Source organism: Miscanthus floridulus, chromosome 5 (genome assembly GCF_019320115.1).
Source record: "Miscanthus floridulus cultivar M001 chromosome 5, ASM1932011v1, whole genome shotgun sequence".
NCBI classification, from domain to species: Eukaryota; Viridiplantae; Streptophyta; class Magnoliopsida; order Poales; family Poaceae; genus Miscanthus; species Miscanthus floridulus.
In genome coordinates, this window is record NC_089584.1 from 10,675,192 (window position 1) to 10,692,769 (window position 17,578).

At 42.6% G+C, this 17,578-nt stretch overlaps 1 protein-coding gene across 2 annotated transcripts; it reads right to left on the bottom strand.

Moving 5' to 3' along the window:
• Window positions 1-1,319: 1,319 nt before the first annotated feature.
• LOC136451505 (DExH-box ATP-dependent RNA helicase DExH10-like) lies at window positions 1,320-8,855 on the bottom strand. 2 transcript variants are annotated; one of them, XM_066452204.1, is made up of 17 exons: window positions 8,645-8,843; window positions 7,520-8,539; window positions 6,946-7,260; window positions 6,614-6,718; window positions 6,432-6,500; window positions 5,618-5,785; window positions 5,470-5,541; window positions 5,273-5,389; window positions 4,829-5,050; window positions 4,580-4,738; window positions 3,978-4,067; window positions 3,789-3,884; window positions 3,558-3,711; window positions 3,324-3,472; window positions 3,069-3,164; window positions 2,757-2,849; window positions 1,320-1,848 (listed from the first exon to the last, which is right to left on the bottom strand). In XM_066452204.1, exons 2-17 carry the CDS (start codon window positions 8,516-8,518, stop codon window positions 1,738-1,740), a joined length of 3,015 nt encoding a protein of 1,004 aa, XP_066308301.1. In that variant the 5' UTR covers window positions 8,519-8,539; window positions 8,645-8,843; the 3' UTR covers window positions 1,320-1,737. The 2 variants fall into 2 exon arrangements, with proteins under 2 accessions (XP_066308301.1, XP_066308302.1); XM_066452205.1 differs by lacking the exons at window positions 1,320-1,848; window positions 2,757-2,849; window positions 3,069-3,164; window positions 3,324-3,472 and having other exon boundaries at window positions 3,561-3,697; window positions 8,645-8,855.
• Window positions 8,856-17,578: the final 8,723 nt, after the last annotated feature.

The window sequence follows — 17,578 nt, forward strand, 5'->3', positions numbered from 1 at the left end:
GGCATACAGTGGTTACGGCCACCGATTCCTTCAAAACCAAGTCACAATTTGAGTTGTGGACCTCTCTCATACATGGGAGCAAACTAGAAGAAGAAACCCTAAAGGAGAAAATGGAAACTGGAGGAGGTGAGGGAGATGGGGGCTCCCTCATCCTATTTAACAGGGCTATGACACATTCCCAGTTTTGCCCCTGGATACAAATGAGTTGAACCGCTAAGCCCAAGGGCGTTGTTGTCCAACCCGGTATAATCTTGATCCGACGGCCACCGCGCCTTCTCATCGGTAGCTTCGCCTCGATGCGAACTCCCCGATGCCGCCACGTGTCGTCCGTCCCTCCTCAGAACCTCCGTCCGGGTTTTGAGGCCCAAACCCGTAAACCGTCCATCCGATGGTTTTGAGGTCCAAACCATCAAACCGTCCGCGAGTAGCGTACTCCATACGCGTTCCCCGACATCCGACGCGTGTCACCGCCGTCCTCGACCGGCCGGCCCGTCAAGTCCTCCTGAGCCTCGCTCGACTCACGCGTCCGTCCGTCTTGACCCGGTCAACACCGTCACTCCATGTCTTCTTGCACTTGTCGATGTCCCAAGTGTCAGCCACCGCGGCTAGTCACCCGGCCTCTGGATCCCTTGGTCCAAGCCTCACGTCCGTCCTTCACCGCTCCCGGTCTGTCGGCACGGCACGTCCTCCTTGACCTTCACCTCGCCGTCGACCACCGCATCCGAGCTCCACACCTGCACAACACAAGCCAAAAGACATGTCGCACACATAACTTTCGCCATGGTAGGGTTAGTCACCACTCAACCTACTTCGTGGATCACATTGACAATCACTCATCACAAAACGAACACACAAGAGTACTTGTCAACCTTGTGTTCGCAGTATAAATCCTGAGTTATTGAGTGCTAGGCCACATCTAATCACAACATACGACAAAACGATAAATATTTACTAGTTAGTCACTTTTCGCACCGACGGATAGTGTGAAGAAATAGATACACACATTATCCACCACTGCTGTGTCATTGTAGGAAAAGGATACACATTATCTGTATCCAAAAAGGAGCTGCCTTTTCAGCTTTCCTCGAATGGGCTGTAGCATCAGACATTTTTGTCATTTGAATTTATTGCAATCTTGTGATGAAGAGATTTACTATATTTGTTTGCCGCAGTTCTCTTTTCATTGTTTGAAGTTGAAACAGGTTTGGAAATTCTGGAACTGCTGCTTTGCTTAAATCTAGCTATCACGATTTGCATTTTGCAATGCTTTCAGCTCATATCGCAACGCTTATGTATGCTCCTGCCTGTGAAATGTTCACAACGTTTATTCATTATAACCACAAGCCTAGCCGTGAATGCACAGCCTACCTGTGACTCCGCAACTGGCTAGGGAGCGGTTTCTTTGATACAGGCATACAGCCTTATAGATTGTATGCGAAAATATACATCGACAATTTTCTACGGTAACAATCATCCAAAAACTTCAGAGCATACCGAACCTTCAAACCTACAGATCTTTCGCGTCACTTCGATCGCTTTAAGACAGCATCTCTCCTACCTTGATCTGATGTAGTATACATGATACCAAATTAATTTAGCCTAGGAACTACAAGGTTGTGGAGGCTAACTGGCAGTCCTCTCCTACAGAGTACGGACAAGGCATATTTTGTCTCGTGTCAAAATTCGCACTAGCATTTGTCGGCCAACATATAGGTACTATTGCTGCTAAAGTGCTAATTACAGATACAATGAGTTGGAAAACATGATCCCCCGACGCAAACTCTCACTTGCCTTCTCGAACTTCTTCTCAAGGGTAACCTCCCCTACGGCTTCAGCAGCAGCTCTCAACTGAGAACAAGTTCAGAATTAGAATAGAAGGCTCAAACATGGAACAAATGGACGTTCACTGTGAAAGTAGTCACAAATAAAGAGCAAACATCCTTGATAGGCATGGTGCGCATCCACCTATCATTATCCGAATAGCAAAAGCACAAAATGTATTTATATCTTTGTAGCAACCGGCACCCAATCACATGTACTGTAGCCAGTACCCAAGGGCTGGGGCACATCTGTTCATTTCGGCTTATACGATCGTGGATTATAAGCTGTAACAGTATTTTTCTCTCACACCAAACCAGCCAGCAGTACTTCTGGCTTATAATCCACGATCGTTTCAGCCGAAATATAGCCATCTATATCATTGACTATCCACGTCATGTCCACAAATAGCCATGTCATCCCACTAACTTTCAACATCTTAATGCATGCTATCCACATCACCTTCACTTAATTTCATTCCAAATTCTTTGCAATCCCTGCGGCAACGCACGGGGTATCTTCTAGTGTTCCAAACTCACCAACCCCTAAATCCCCCCTAAGATTATCATTGATTATCCTGCCAACCAAGGTGCAAACGATGCACAAAATTGAGCAGTAACACATCTACAATTGGTTTAAATTTTTCTTGTGCAAATTAATAACTTCAACACTATATCAGAACTGTGGCTCAGACTTGTATGACATATTAAAGCATGTCACATTGACAGTAAACTACTCTGACATAGTGACATCTTATAGTGGACATATCCCAAGCAGCCTTACCACATTCTAATTGGCATGTGCATCAAGCCTAATACTGTAAGTCTGTAATCAAAGGAATGCATCCATACAACCAAGTGACACTGAAAGTGTGGAAAGCAGTAAACACATGATGGAAGGTACTTATGTTGGAAGAGGAGATAAAGATGACAGTCTACCTGATTCAGAAATTCATCCAGCCTTCGAGCAAGCCTTATGACACTTCCTTCAAAAATGTCGGTCATTTCCATCACCTCTGCAAAGGTGGATCCCTGTATGAAGATAATAATACATACAATTAAGATAAAATTAATGAAAGCACAGCAGCCTTTCCAATAGTTTAAAAATTGCATCTTATCAGAAATTAAACAAAATAAGAACCAAAAACCGAACTGGATATTAAGATGTTTCTAAGGTCAACAGAATTTCCAAAAGGATCTTTTAAAAAAAAAAAAACATCAAGAGCTGTACAGGGCCTCAATCTCACTAACCCTTGACCAGCAGTATATGACATCCATAAGGTAGGGTCTGCAGGTTGATTCAACGTATTCCTCCACATTTACTTCCAGTTTGCATTCTTTTTGTACCTAATACAATGAGAGATCAAATCAAGTACAGGAAGATAAAAAAATATACAGGAGGCAAAGAAAACATGCTCTTTGATCTCACTGCATTGGAAACAGGAATGGGAAATTTACATCTCAATCAAGTTCAGGGACATATCAAAGTTTGAGACAAGTATGCACCTCAGCTATTTTTCTTGCAGCCTCCTGAAGTTGCATCATCGGCCTAGAAAGTTCATTTCTTAGGCGTATCTGCTCACTTGATTTATCACAAGGTACAAAGCAGCTAGCAAGGGAAGCAACTTGATGATGGTCAAGATCATTAAATGTACCTAGACAGATGGAAAATATTAAAGCAATACTGCAACTACAGTCACAGAGAATAACTGGACACACAAAATCATATAGAACAGATACCATTGAACATAAGTTCAGTGATAAGCAGTTCATCCCCTGTGTCTATTAAACAGGCAGCACGTCCCTTTAACTGGAGAACACCATCAGCATCAATATGACCAAGCATCTTCAGAACGCGGGACCGGTTCTTAAGTTCGTCCCTAAATTTTTGTAGCTGAATGAAGAAGTTACATATTCATTTAGCTGTTAGAAAGGGTCCAATTGGACCAAAGGTAAAATAACGAAACAAACCTGTGAATCCCGCATCTTTGACTTGAGTTGCTGAATTTCACTATTCAAGTCTGCTTTTCTTTGGTACCAAGATAGTTCCTGATCACTTTGACCAGACTAAGATAAAGAGTAGCAAAAGATACGTCAGTCAAAAACAGAAAATACATTATTCCAGATACTTCTTGATGCAAAGGTGACAGAAATATATACCTTATGAAGTCTGTGAGAGCATTGTTTCTGCTCAAGGTCCTCAAGTTTATGTACCAAGTCAACTAGTTCAGGTACTTGAATACCCATATCCTGTTAATAGTATTAGACAATCAAAGTGAGTGCATGCTTCAAGAATTTGTTCTATTAAATGCTAGAGCATTTATTGTAACATATGCTCAGACAAATTGGACCCACAACTAATAGAATTGCCAACAGAGGGGCAGAGGGCAGAGCAAGAAGTCATCAGAAGTCTCTGAATATGCAAGGCAATATCAGGAGCTAATGATCACATGAATAGATTTGTTCTTTACAGATAAATTATGTGCAGAAAATGCATTCAGGACCACGATAAAAAAAATACATGTTCCATATATTTGGAAATGTTAATTGCACAACAAAATTGTATCAGAGAAGGAACAATATTACAATTCACAGGTATTTATCAAGACAAGAAGAGCTGGGTTCATGTAAAACTAACCATGATTCCATGTGTTTGAGTTTGTTATAATTTTCCAGAATTTAAGCCACAACAAAAATGGCACTTTAGGCGCAAATACAAAAATTGCAAGTAAATCTCCATAAGAAGAAAAAAACTATCATACGTTGATTGGATGTAGCTTCGGAAGGCCTTGGGGGTAGCGCTTTCCTAGTTCGTGCACTGCAAAAAGTATATTCTGTCTTGCTTCAGGTGGTCGTAGATCAGGAGGAATGTTGATTCTAACACTGCTTAGACCAGATACTAAAGGCAATGGTACAGGCACCTGTAAAATAGCTCAAGATTAATCAGAGTAATACCCCAGATGATGATAGTCTAACATGATAAGACCCCTTGTCATAAAGCTTCAACTCACCACATGCATTTCACCCTTCTCCCCTGGGCGAGGCGGGCATGGCTTTGAACGTGATCCATTCTCGCTGGAATTAGAGGAGCAGTGAAGCAAGGTGTCAACTATATAGTTATTGCTGCGCGATGCACTTAATGCAGGGGGGAGAGTCCCAGATACTGGAGGTTTCTTCACTACATTTACAACCACACCCCATCCCCAGTCTGTTGAACCATCCCTCACTCTAACCTGCCACAATGCAAAATACTGAGTGGGAAGAATATGTATAGTTTTGTAAAGCCTACAAGAGAAGTGATCACAAAACAACAGTTCATCAAAGAAATAAATAAATGAGCAGAAGCAGAGGAAGTATTTCTACACTTTCTAATCAGCCAAATCCAAATAAAATGGTAGTGACACAACCTCCTTGACCACAAACAGAAAGAAGTTGTGAAAAATTGAGTTACCTACCAGCCTTCCAGGAACCAAATACAACAAAGCCCTCTCTGGTCTAATCATCTCAGACATGATTTTCTTCTCTAGTTCAGATATATCAAGCCCCAATTTGTGATATTCAGCAAGATCAGTCTGTACAAGGAAATGTGCAAGTCTAATAACAATGATGATGATGACAAATAATATTGAATACAGCAATTAAGATAGCATACCTCTCCAGAAGAATCGAGCAAGGTAGCTTCATCCTCCAACCGTTTAATCTTTTGAACTATTTCTGGCAATGCCTGAAAAGCAGTAGTTATTTTTAACATTGGCTAGTGTATGACAGCAGAAGCATCTATAAGAGTTACTCAAACAAACCTTCTCATACTGAAACTTATGGAATGAATGCCTAATCACATGCTCAGCAGTAAATTGACCCTCTACACGGCTCATTAAGTTCAGAATAGTGTAATAGCTCAGCCGGAAAGTACTGACAAGAGGTGCTGGTTTGCCTAACACCATGTCCTTGATAACACTCATTTCCATCTGCAGAACATACTCATGTTAAGTCGGATGGACAAAAGCAACAGATTAAAAGATAGGCGCAACACATGATCAACTGGAATAGTTAGCATAAGAAATCATGAAAGCTAAAAAGTTCATCATAAAGCAAGCATAAGTTTAGAACAAAATGAAAACTTTTAGGTGGGGATATTTCAACAACAGAAAATGATTCTTTAAGCACACCTACTCAATTGTATTTAAACTGCAAAGGTTCAATGCAGTCTCAAAGCATATCATAGATCATGTTGAATTAAGTAAACATCCGTGCATACCAACAAACAGTGAAACTGATACAAAGAACAAAAGATGGAACCTAATAAACATCAAGTGGATTTCTAACCGCAATAGAAATAGCAAGAACATTTGATATTAAGGAAATCAGTGATCAATTCTCACATCAGATTTTGTCAACTGGACACAGAAAGACAACTGCAGAATCAGGATGCACTGGAATAGATTTGTGTTGTATTCATCCCAAGAGGAAGCCCAATTTTGTTAAAAATAGTGCGTTAAAAACAAGTCAAGTAGTCAACAAAGACACTAAATACCGTCACAAACACATTGATATTCTATATGAATTGTACTTGAAAAACAAAGATAATAAGGACATAGAACAATGGACCTTTACCTTCTCATCTATCATTATAACACAAATACCACGTTCATCCTTCCCACGCCGGCCAGCTCTTCCACTCATCTAAGAGTGCAGTCCATGTAAAATTAAAGTAAGAATGGGCTTGTATATGTCCTCTCTATAAACTTACATGTATGAGTGTACGCCGACTTGCATTTCATACATAAAAGATTTACCTGTATGTATTCTCCAGATCCAATATAGCGGTTAGTATCACCATCCCATTTTTTGACAGAGGTGAAAACAACGGTTTTTGCAGGCATATTAAGACCCATGGCAAACTGAAGCAGAACAATAACAAAATGAAGATTGTTACTGATCAAATGGTGCAACTATGAGTAAGAAATGCGCTATTTGCATAAAGTGTACAACGATAGTTCTCTTACTTTACCTATTTGAAAACTAAAGAAAGAATTCAATCAAGAAATTCAACTCTACCTTATACTACATGTAAAAGATGAAAAAAAAAGTTTAAGGTGAAGAGAAATAATCAGGATAGAGATCATACTGTCTCAGTAGCAAAGAGAGCTTTGACAAGACCTTCTTGAAAGAGCAACTCAACCAGCTCCTTAATTATTGGAAGAAGTCCAGAATGATGTACTGCAATACCTCGTTTAAGAAGCGGCAACATCAACTCTATAGCAGGTAAACTTCTATCTTCCTCGACTAAACAACCAATAGCATTACGGAAAACCTGCTCAATGCATTCCTTTTCGTCCTCAGTGTTGAAATCAAGTTTTGACATAGACATGGCATGGTGCTCACATTCTCTTCTACTAAAGCTGAAAATTATGACTGGTTGAAACTTGCGCTCCATAATCATCTGAAAATTAAGATGCACTCAAAATTAAGCAAGGATATGAGTGTCTTAGGTCCAAATAAGATAACAACACTGAAATTCAAATGACATATCAACAACTGAACCATAAATATTTACTAGTGAGATGTCAACTTTAAGGCTCCTTAAACACAGCATACATTACATTAGAAAGTTCCATGCACATACGAACTGGTAAATTCAGAAAGCACACTAAGCCAAAGAATATCATGCACAGAATAGAAGAATGTGAATGCCTGCCTACCTTGACAATTCTGTATATGTCAGAATTCCCAGAGGCGCTTCCACCTTTCGCAATTCGGCCACTCGCTTTAGGTCCACCACCTTTCCTTCCATCCAGTTGATTATTTTGCTTAGCAAACGAGTCTTGTAGCTTTGCAAAGTTATCTTCTCTAAACTGGCCATTTTCATCTACTACAAGGTACAGACCAGAACCGCCTATTGGAAACACATAGTGCTGCAATGGTGTCGGCCTGAAGTCCGTATACACAACATGACAGGGCTGCTTGTGCAGGCTGCATATCCACTCAGCAAACTCAGTCGCATTCGACATGGTAGCGGAAAGGAAGACCATCTTGATGGCAGGGGGCAAGAAAATGATGCTCTCCTCCCACACAACTCCTCTCTCACGATCCTTCATGTAATGTATCTCATCGAATATAACCCAGGCAACCTCCTTAATCACCTCAGAGCCCCTGTAGAGCATCGCCCTGAGGATCTCTGTCGTCATGACCAGGCACGTGGCATTGGGATGGAGTGTGACATCGCCAGTCATCAGTCCAACATCTGTGAACTCCTGGCTGAGCTCCCTGTACTTCTGGTTGCTCAGGGCCTTGAGCGGGGAGGTGTAGATGACCCTCTGCTTGTCCCTGAACGCCATGGCGATGGCATACTCGGCAACGACGGTCTTCCCTGCGGAAGTGTGCGCGGAGACGAGCACGGACTCGTTCCGCTCCAGGCACGCGATGGAGGTGCTCTGGAAGGGGTCGAGTTTGAACGGATACTGCTTGGCCATCTCCCCGTTGAAGTCCGGGTTGGCGAGCGTCCCGTGCACCGCCTCGTCCTTGGCCGACTCATACCCTTTCGGGATGGCGACCTCGTGGACGCACGAGCGGGAGAGGTTCCGGCGCTTGGCGGCCGGGTCCGCCTCCGCCTGCGACTGCGCCGGCGCGGGGCTCGGCTGCTCCTCCGCGCTCGAGTCCGGCGCCTTGCGCTTGCAGGTGCTATCCGCCTCTTCCCCCATCAGCCCCCGCTCGACCCAAACCTAAGGTACAGAACCCAACGACGCGTCAGTAGGTCAGATGCGAATACAAGGTTTGGGTGCTTGGTTTCGCACAGCAGGGAAGGCAAGACGAAGGGGTGGGCATACCTGGCGGTGCTCGTCGCCGGCGAAGGGCCTGAAGAAGACCTGGGCACCTGGCGTTGGGCGGCAGCGGCTGTTGCACAGTCGTCTCCACGAGAGAGGGAGACAGCGCGCGCGGCGGGGGGCGTCGGCGGGTTGGGGTTGGCGTCGGCCGGCGGGGGAATGGCGAATGGAAGCAGGGGGAGGCAGCCCTGTAGGGATAACAGGGCTCCTTTGAATACAGCGAGCCCAGTTGGGATACCGGCAGTCTCCGCGATGGCTGTGGGAAAAAGCTGCTGTGAGCTGTGAGCTGTGGAAAAACTGCTGTGGGCTGTGAGCTGTAGAAAAGCTGAAAGCTGTTTGGTTAAACAAGTATAAAATATATCTTTTATCTTTATCTCTCTTGAAACAACTATGGAAGAGCTTTTTATTCCACCAATTTCGAAAAGCAGAAAGCCAAAAGCCAAAAGCAGGGTCAACCCAGCTTTCAAAAATGAACTACGGAAAAGCAGCTGCTTCTGAAAAAGCGCCCTCCAAAAGCAGCCCCTTTGGTTGGGCTTTTGGCTTTTGGGGCCAAAAGCCAAAGCCAAAAGCCCAACCAAACAGGGCCTAAATCGGTGGGCTTCGCCGGAACGCCTCTAAGCTCTAATAAACGGTTGCACAACGCTAATTTGCTATTTCGCGATGCCAATATATCATGTATAAACCAACCAACCTGTATAAACTTAAAAACTACCAATCAGAATCATTGGATGCTGATCCAATTGATAGGGTGAGGGGGCTTAAGCACAAAAAAGGACAGCGGATGGGGACTTAAGCGTAAAAAAATTACACCTCTCACCCCATTTATTGGATCAGCAGCTAATGGTCCTGATTAGTAGTTTCCAAATTTGCATAGGTTAGTTGGTTTTAAATAACTTTAAAAAAAATTAGCCCAAAATTTTCACCTGCTCTGACCATTTGCCCCCTTATCCCCACGTCCTCTTTCTTCCCATCACGAACCGAAGTCTCTCCGTCTTTGTGTCACCCGGAAGGGAGATCTCTCGGTCAGGGAGAACGACGCCGGCGGCCGCCGTCCCCTGGCCACTCCTCCCCAGGCGCGCCCTCAACCCCTACGCCACGCCCCCATGGCTCCCTGCCCGCGCTGGCCCCAGGGGAGCAGTAGCATGTGGCGCAGTGCGCCGAGGAGGCGTGGCATGCACAGCGCGTGCTGTATCTCTGCGCCCTCACTCGTGGCCTCCCGCAGCGCGCCCATCGCGCCCGCGACCACGCCGTTGTCGTCCGCGTCCATCACCTTGCTCACCACGTCGTCCTCGAGCGGGTCAACCGGCGCTGCTAGCGGTTCCGTATCTCCTTGAACATCCTCCTCCGCGGTGCCTCTTCCTTGGCCTCGTCCTCCGTCGCGCTGATCTCCAAGGCTGACCCGTACGATGACGTGGACGCCGAGGACGAGTAGAACGAGTTCGATGTGCTCGCGGCCATCACCGCCGCGCGCCTTGCGGTGGTCCTCACGGACTTGGCGGGCACCGGAGGCATAGCGCGCAGCACGGCCTGCCGTGCCACGTCGACGGACGGCGACGCAGGTGCCGTCGTGCCGATGGCCGCCTTGAGTGCAGAGTTAGGGATGAGGGTGTTCGTGCCCCCTGCCTCGACGTCCGAGGTTAGAAACGTGAGCTCCGCGCAGAGCTCGGCGGCGCGCTTGGGGCGTGCTCCCGACCGGTGAGAGAAGAGAGACGGGAAAGACGAGATGGAGGTACCGTCCGTGACAAGAAGAGAGAATGAGAAGATAAGGTTGATGGAGGTAAGGGTAAAATGGCTAGAGCAAGTGCAAATTTGGGTTGAAAAGATTTCCAAAATTTTAAAATCACGAAATGGCAAAATAGCGTTGAGTACATGTTTCATAGAGGCATTCTAGCGAAGCCCACGAACTCGATGGCATTTTAATGAAACCCACTTGGGATGAGAGTAAAATTCCCATGAATTTGCTGCCCTCGCAGATCCCCGTGACCTTTTGCTTGGCGTTGTCTTTTGTATAAACAGAGAAGTTACACTTAAAAAACTAGTATAGTGCTCGTGCTAACGCCACGGCTTTATTTTAGGGATGTACATAAAAACAACCAAATTACGGTAGTACTTCATCACATAAATAGAGTACAACAAGACAATTAAGAGAGCTTCCAATTCATTGCATCATTTTCAGTATATTATAGAAATAGTATAATACCGACAAATCAAATAACAAAAATATTTGTAAGAAAATATTTGCTTGCCAATCAACAAGATATTATAAAAAAAATCATACGCAACAGAGGAAACATCTCAATTCATATGTATATTGTATTAAAAGTATAACAATACATGATGATACAGTGCAACCATAATTCAATTAATAATAAAATTCATATTTATTTTCATGAATCAATATCTAGATATTATATAATACACAACATCTAGAAGTCTTCACCCATGTTAATTGTTGGTACATGCTTCCATCCACTGTGTGTCTTCCATCTCAATACTTTCTTTATTCGCAGCGTGCAAAAATTAGAGCAAAAATTAGTTGAACTCATGATTTGAATATTTTTCAATGAGACCAACAAATCGATGCAGACTGCAGTGTTTCATTGTTCTCATCATATTCTAAAGCTACCAAACAACACAGCGTGCAAAAATTAGAGCACAGTAAGTATGGCATCATCAAACTGCTTCGAATTAGCAAAGGAATCGATCCTACAAGGCCTTAACACCACTGCATAACAAATTCTTGTCCAGAAATTAACGCTACTGCATAACATATGCACATGTCACATCACACAACTGGAATCAACTCTCATCACCACTGAACATTCAGAGCACGAAGCAAACTGGTTCAATTGATTTTAGCATAAGAGAAGGGAGAGAAACCAAGCCGTTACACACCTTAGTGATCTTGAGCTTGTCGAACACATCCTGCAGGACCCTATAATTCTGGATCATGTCGTACGCCGTCTTGACGTCGAAGTTAACCTTGTGCGTCAGCATGGCACCGGGATGCGCCGTGTCCATCAGTTGGCACGCAACCGCGCCAAAAAATGGATTGATGATACTGATGCACAAGCAAGTTGTTTTGATGCAAAATAAAAAATGGATTAGTGATACTGATGCACAGGCAAATTGTTTTGAGATTTATGTACAACAATTTTAGCACAGGCCACATGAATGTCAATGCTCATTCAAATACTCTGCAGCACAGTTTTAGCTTCACATCAAATACCTCCTCTCACAGTCTAATGTGTGGATTGCAACATGTAATTTTTTCCCCTCACCTGGATCGTTGATGACAAGTGCGGCAGCATCCGTATGCATAGCCCCACCTGATTTAGGCAACGTGGTTCAAAATTGCAGAAAACATGTCCTTGTTACCACTTGGATCATGTCAATGCACCAATGTCACCTCAGTCATATACATTTTTCTCTATTATTGTCATGTGTCTAAAGAATCATATACAAATCATAGAATTAGTCCAAGTGCTAATTCAATTTTATAGCTGGTTTTATAATTCAGGAAAACAAATCTAGTGTGTAAAATTATATTCTGACAAAGAATAGAAGCTCTTGAATAGGTTGACACAGAGAAGTGAAACTAACCCGTTTTGTAAAGATTGATAGTATATCCGGTTATAGTGGTTGTAAACCGAAAAAGATAACACCTGCATGTTTACAAGGCTACAGTCACTGCATTGCTCACAACTAATTCAAAACTACAAAGCTATTGGCAGTATATGAGCAAAACAATAAAAGAAGGATTTCCAAATGTATTAGAGAGCTGGAAAACAACATATCATGTGAAGAAAAAACAACACAGCTCCTGTTAGAGTGCAGGACATCTTTTTCTAGCATGCAGGAAGGAGTGGCAATTATATAATTGATGAACTATATATTCAATATAATTCAAAGGTGCAAGCAAAGATCTATTTTAAATTAATAGTTAACTGGAAACATATTCTATAAGAAACCATTTTAAAAATACAGTCTCCACCAACAGTGAAATGATGTAATCGAAGTTCGTAGATTCTTGTCACGTGCCGTGTAAAAATTATGAATAACCAACAATGCATTATTAAAATAATGGGAATCCCCATAAAAGACTGGTTTGATAATAACATTGACAAAGAGTAGAGTCAGCTAACAGAGAACAATTGCCCAATCAAGATAAAAAAAAATAAGCCATGTTTCAATTAAAAAACAAAGGATCGACCATTTCCAGTATAAGCAACAGGAAAAGACTGCATTATAGGAAGCACAATTTCCTTCACAAAATTCACATTTAGCTGTTCACTTCAGGTCATAAATTTTCTTCCTAACAAGTAAAGTAGTCATAGAGTCAGCTAACAGAGAACAATTGCCCAATCAAGATAAAAAAAATAAGCCACGTTTCAAACAGGAAAAGACTGCATTATAAGAAGCACAATTCCCTTCACAAAATTCACATTTAGCTGTTCACTTCAAGTCAGAAATTTTTGTCCCAACAAGTAAAATAGTCGTGTGTCATAATCAGTATTTATTAGGAAGCTTGTGTGCTGGAGACATAGGTTGTAATTAGCTCGATATTTTTAAGCATTGTGGTTAATTTAATTTGCAACCACTATGAATAAACTTGGACACCTAGGGATAGTTTCCCTGCTGTTCACCAACATCTAGGATCACATGCATTGCATAGGAAAGAAAAAAGCAAAAATCAAGCGTAGCATAGGAAATTGTTTACCTAGAAATGAGATGTACACTGTGATCAGTATCATCGGTGCTCCGTACATCACCCTCATTTGTTTCGAGCCTGTGGGCCTCTACATTGGAGGAAGAACCAAATGCAGGAAGTGGATGAGCCCTATATAATTGTGCACAGCATTATAATAAGATACAAAAGAAACCAAGAAGATCTATAGGCAAATGAAAGAAACAAACTTCATCTAGATCTATATATCCATGTCATCTGGCCAGCCACATTATTATTAGAAGCTACTGTCACCATGTCAGGATCACAAGGTTCAGCCGTATAACCATCAATAATCCTATAAACCTGATGAGCAAGCATGCAAATAACAACTTTGCTTCAGAAATCATAGACGCTAGCAGCAGGAGCAGATCGCGAAGGGTCTCATGGGGTAGGGGCGGCGAAGGACCAATACTCACGACGTGGCACGACATGGCGCCTCGCTGAGGAAGATGGTGGGGTGGCTCGGCGTGGCGTCGTTGGCGGCGAGGAGCAACACCGCCTGGCGCATGAACTCGTCGAGCTCCGACACCTCCTCCATGGCCTCCATGGTCAGCGCCTCAGCGGTCTCCCCAGCGGCGGATCTGGAGGGATCGAGAGGCCCACGGCGGCGGTCAACGAGGTTGCGGGCTCCTTGTCCTCCATGGCCATGCCACCGTCGCGAGCTCCTCCAGCGTGAGGCCACGCAAGGCTGGTAGCGGCCACGGCCTCCCCCACGGGCGGAGATGCGACCGGCAGGCGGGCTGACGTTTTTTCTTTCGAAAGAAAAGAAAAAATAGGGCATGTGCCATGGGAATCAAACCCGGCCGCCCGAGCGTCGTGGGGGTGCGGACGTGCAGGGGCGCGCGGCGAACAGTGCGTGAGAAGCCCGACATCCCACGAGAATTGTGGCCATCGGATTTAGTTTAGAAGTTTTTGTTAATCCTTGATTTTAATGGAGATGAATTCATATGTGTATTTTTTAGGTGAATAATGGTCGGAGGCTTTTAGAGAAAGACGTTTTCTAGAGAGAACATAGTATAATTTTGATTGATCAATTATAGTAGAGATAGAGAAGTTACAAAGTGTTGTGATCAATCTGTGTCATCAACTGTAGAGCCAGTCTAACACGATTTCTTCTAAAAATAGCTCTAGCTCTGCTCCTGTGCTAATTTTTTTGATCCGGTTCTGTCAATTTGGTGGCCTTGAACGAAGCTAAAAAACCGAGTCCCGTAGACACTCAACACGTACACACACTCATCCATATGAATACACATACATAAATCTTACCCCTATGAGCACTTCCTGAAAGACTGTGTTGGCACATCTCGAGATTGACAAAGTCACCACAGATGCCTCGCTGTCGATGAGAACGTCGCCTAGCACTAAAAGCATAACGCCGTTAAATCCTAAATAAATTCAGAAAAATACGAACATCCGTGTCAAGTCGACGGATGGACAGATTACACCACAAGGAATCTAACCAACTGAGCGGCTCAATTTACGAGTCCTTTAATGTATAACGATGATGTTTCTAGTAAACTTCAATGCAAACATCCTTATCAAACAAATTATAAATGTTACCTTAAATTTTTTGTCTAACATTTGTGGATGCGAAGTTATTGATGATGGTATTAATATTAATCTATCTAATGATTTCTTCTCGTTGCATAAAATTATCAAACCATTTAACCTTTATTAAAACATTACGAACCTCTAATAATTCATCAGTAGTTTCAGCTTTCAAAAGATTCTTTTAGTAACATTAAAATCAAAAGACCTAGTTGAGAACTTGAGGTGATGATTATTCACTAAATAGTCTCACGTCACACTGCCCTAGCTGCACCATATGGGATTCCCAAATTTCAAATCAAAATTTTAGAAAGGGTCTCAAATCTTATACTAAAATAATACTCCATGAGGGAGTACAGATTTGGGGGAGCTAGCTCTCGACCTGGGTGGCAGGGGCACTCCCGCCGACCCCCCTCCCCCTCTAATAAAAATAATTTTCTTTCCCATCTATGTATCAAATTAGACCCAATTCAATTGTATTCTTAGGCCAAACAGCAGACCATAGAGCAGACATGCACTAAAAGTCAAAATTGTTGATGTCGGGTTCATAAACTCAGGGTTCCTCATGGACCTGCTTCCCAGCAAAAGCTCGGCCCAGCAGACGACGTTGCGAACGACGCGCAACTCCTAGGCCGACCCAAAAAACCTAACGACAGGCCAGGGGCAATCTAGTCTCCGACCAGAAGGCCTAGACAAAGAGGAACGACGCTCGCTTCCGACTCTGGTCCACCTCTCCGACCAAAAGGTCTGGCCAAACAGGATCGACGCTCGCCTCCGACTCCGACATGCCTCTTCGATCCGGAAGGCCTAGCCAAGGAGAAACGACGCTTGCTTCCGACTCTGACTCACCTCTTCGACCGGGAGTATATCGAACCTCTGCTTACAGCTCTTCTCCGACTAGGAGACCGGAGCCGACTGGGGAATGACCGACCGGAGACGCCCGCTCGGTAAAGACCTAGAAAATAGACAAAGCAAGTAAGGCAGAGCGCTCCGGTCAACCGCAATATCAAGGGTCGTACCCTACACACCTGCAGGATAGTACTGTCAGGTCATGTCAGTAGGATGCACCGCAACCTTCCAGACATGTCAGAACATGAACAATGTTTTGGGCGCCGACATTTATCCTACAGTATGGTAGGCGCCGACATCTGCCATACCAAAGAATACGATGGAACCTACCACATGCATCTGAACATTAACAGTGTTGTGGGCGCCGATAAACCGTCTTGTACCCAACGGCATGGGCAATAAGACTAGGTAGCACACACGAACTCTTTATCTCACACTATCTCTTATAAAGCCGTCCCCTTTATCTATAAAAGGGGGTACGCTCCCTCCAAAAGACGAATGATTTAGCCACTAGGATTGATTCACGAACGATTTGAACAACCTACTGACTCGATCGATTCCAACAGAGCACACACTCAAATACTTAGCGCACATAGGAGCTCCTGTCTATCTCGGCTCTTCGGTCCAGAGTTCGATCGGACCTCTTGCACCCTCATCTTACTCTCTCTTGTTTGTAACCCCACAGTAAATTTCGAGCACCTAGCTCAAGAATAAAGTCACCAACCTGACTCAAACTAGACTGTAGGGCACATTACATGAACCAGTATAAACTCTATGTCATTGAGTGCTAGGCCACATCCGATCACAACGTACGACAAAACTATAAATATTTATGTGTTGGTCACTTTCTGCACCGACAGGTGACATCAGTACAAATACCATACTTTTAAGGTTAAAAAAAGACATATCTCCTAAACCAAGTATCCTAATTAAAATTCGATTGCACCATCATGTTCCTTGCAATAAACTCTTCAAAAATAAGATTCCAAATGGTTATATTTTGATAAAAAAAAATTAACGACCATTTATCTCATAATAAACCTATATTTAAAGAATTGTCGAATATTACATCAACACTACACGAACATAACAGAAAATAGCCTAGAACATACTATGTATACATTGCGAATATCATATATATATATATATATATATATATCATGAAATATAAATAAAATAAAATAAAATTAGTGAGGTAAGTAATTATAGTCAAATAAAAAGAAGAAGAAATGCTAGTGAACATCATAAATACATCGTAGAACATCACATTAAAGACTACACGAACATCGCTAAATATATCATAGAACATCATATATATACTATGTGAACATCACTAAATACATCGTAGAACATCACATTAAGACTACACGGACATCGGTAAATATAGCATAGAACATCATTTGTATATTACACGAACATCACAAATACATTGTAGAACATCACATTAAGACTACTCGAACATTGCTAAATATAGCATAGAACATCATAGGTATACCACGTGAACATCGCAAATATCATGAAAATATAAAATAATAAAATTAGTGAAGTAATTAATTAAAGTCAAATAAAAAGAAGAAAAATTCTACCGAACATCATAAAATATATCCTAGAACATCAATGTATGCTTACTGAACATCACAAAATATATAGTAAAACATCATATTCCTACTCGCGCACATTAAAAAATACATCATAGAACATTACATATATACTACATAAACAATACGTGTATCTACAATTAAAAATGTGAAACATATAAAAAAGGATTTAAAATGTATACATATTAAAAAATAAAAAGTAAGAAATAAAAA

What these genes read in the sequence shown, in the direction of transcription:
- LOC136451505 (XM_066452204.1), bottom strand. Translation starts at nt 8,518, where the DNA reads ATGGGGGAAGAGGCGGATAGCACCTGCAAGCGCAAGGCGCCGGACTCG. An exon ending in CACTGAACTTATGTTCAATG is followed by an intron (nt 3,473 to 3,557) that starts GTATCTGTTCTA and finishes CCATCTGTCTAG; the next exon opens with GTACATTTAATGATCTTGAC. An exon ending in TCATATACTGCTGGTCAAGG is followed by an intron (nt 2,850 to 3,068) that starts GTTAGTGAGATT and finishes ATCTTCATACAG; the next exon opens with GGATCCACCTTTGCAGAGGT.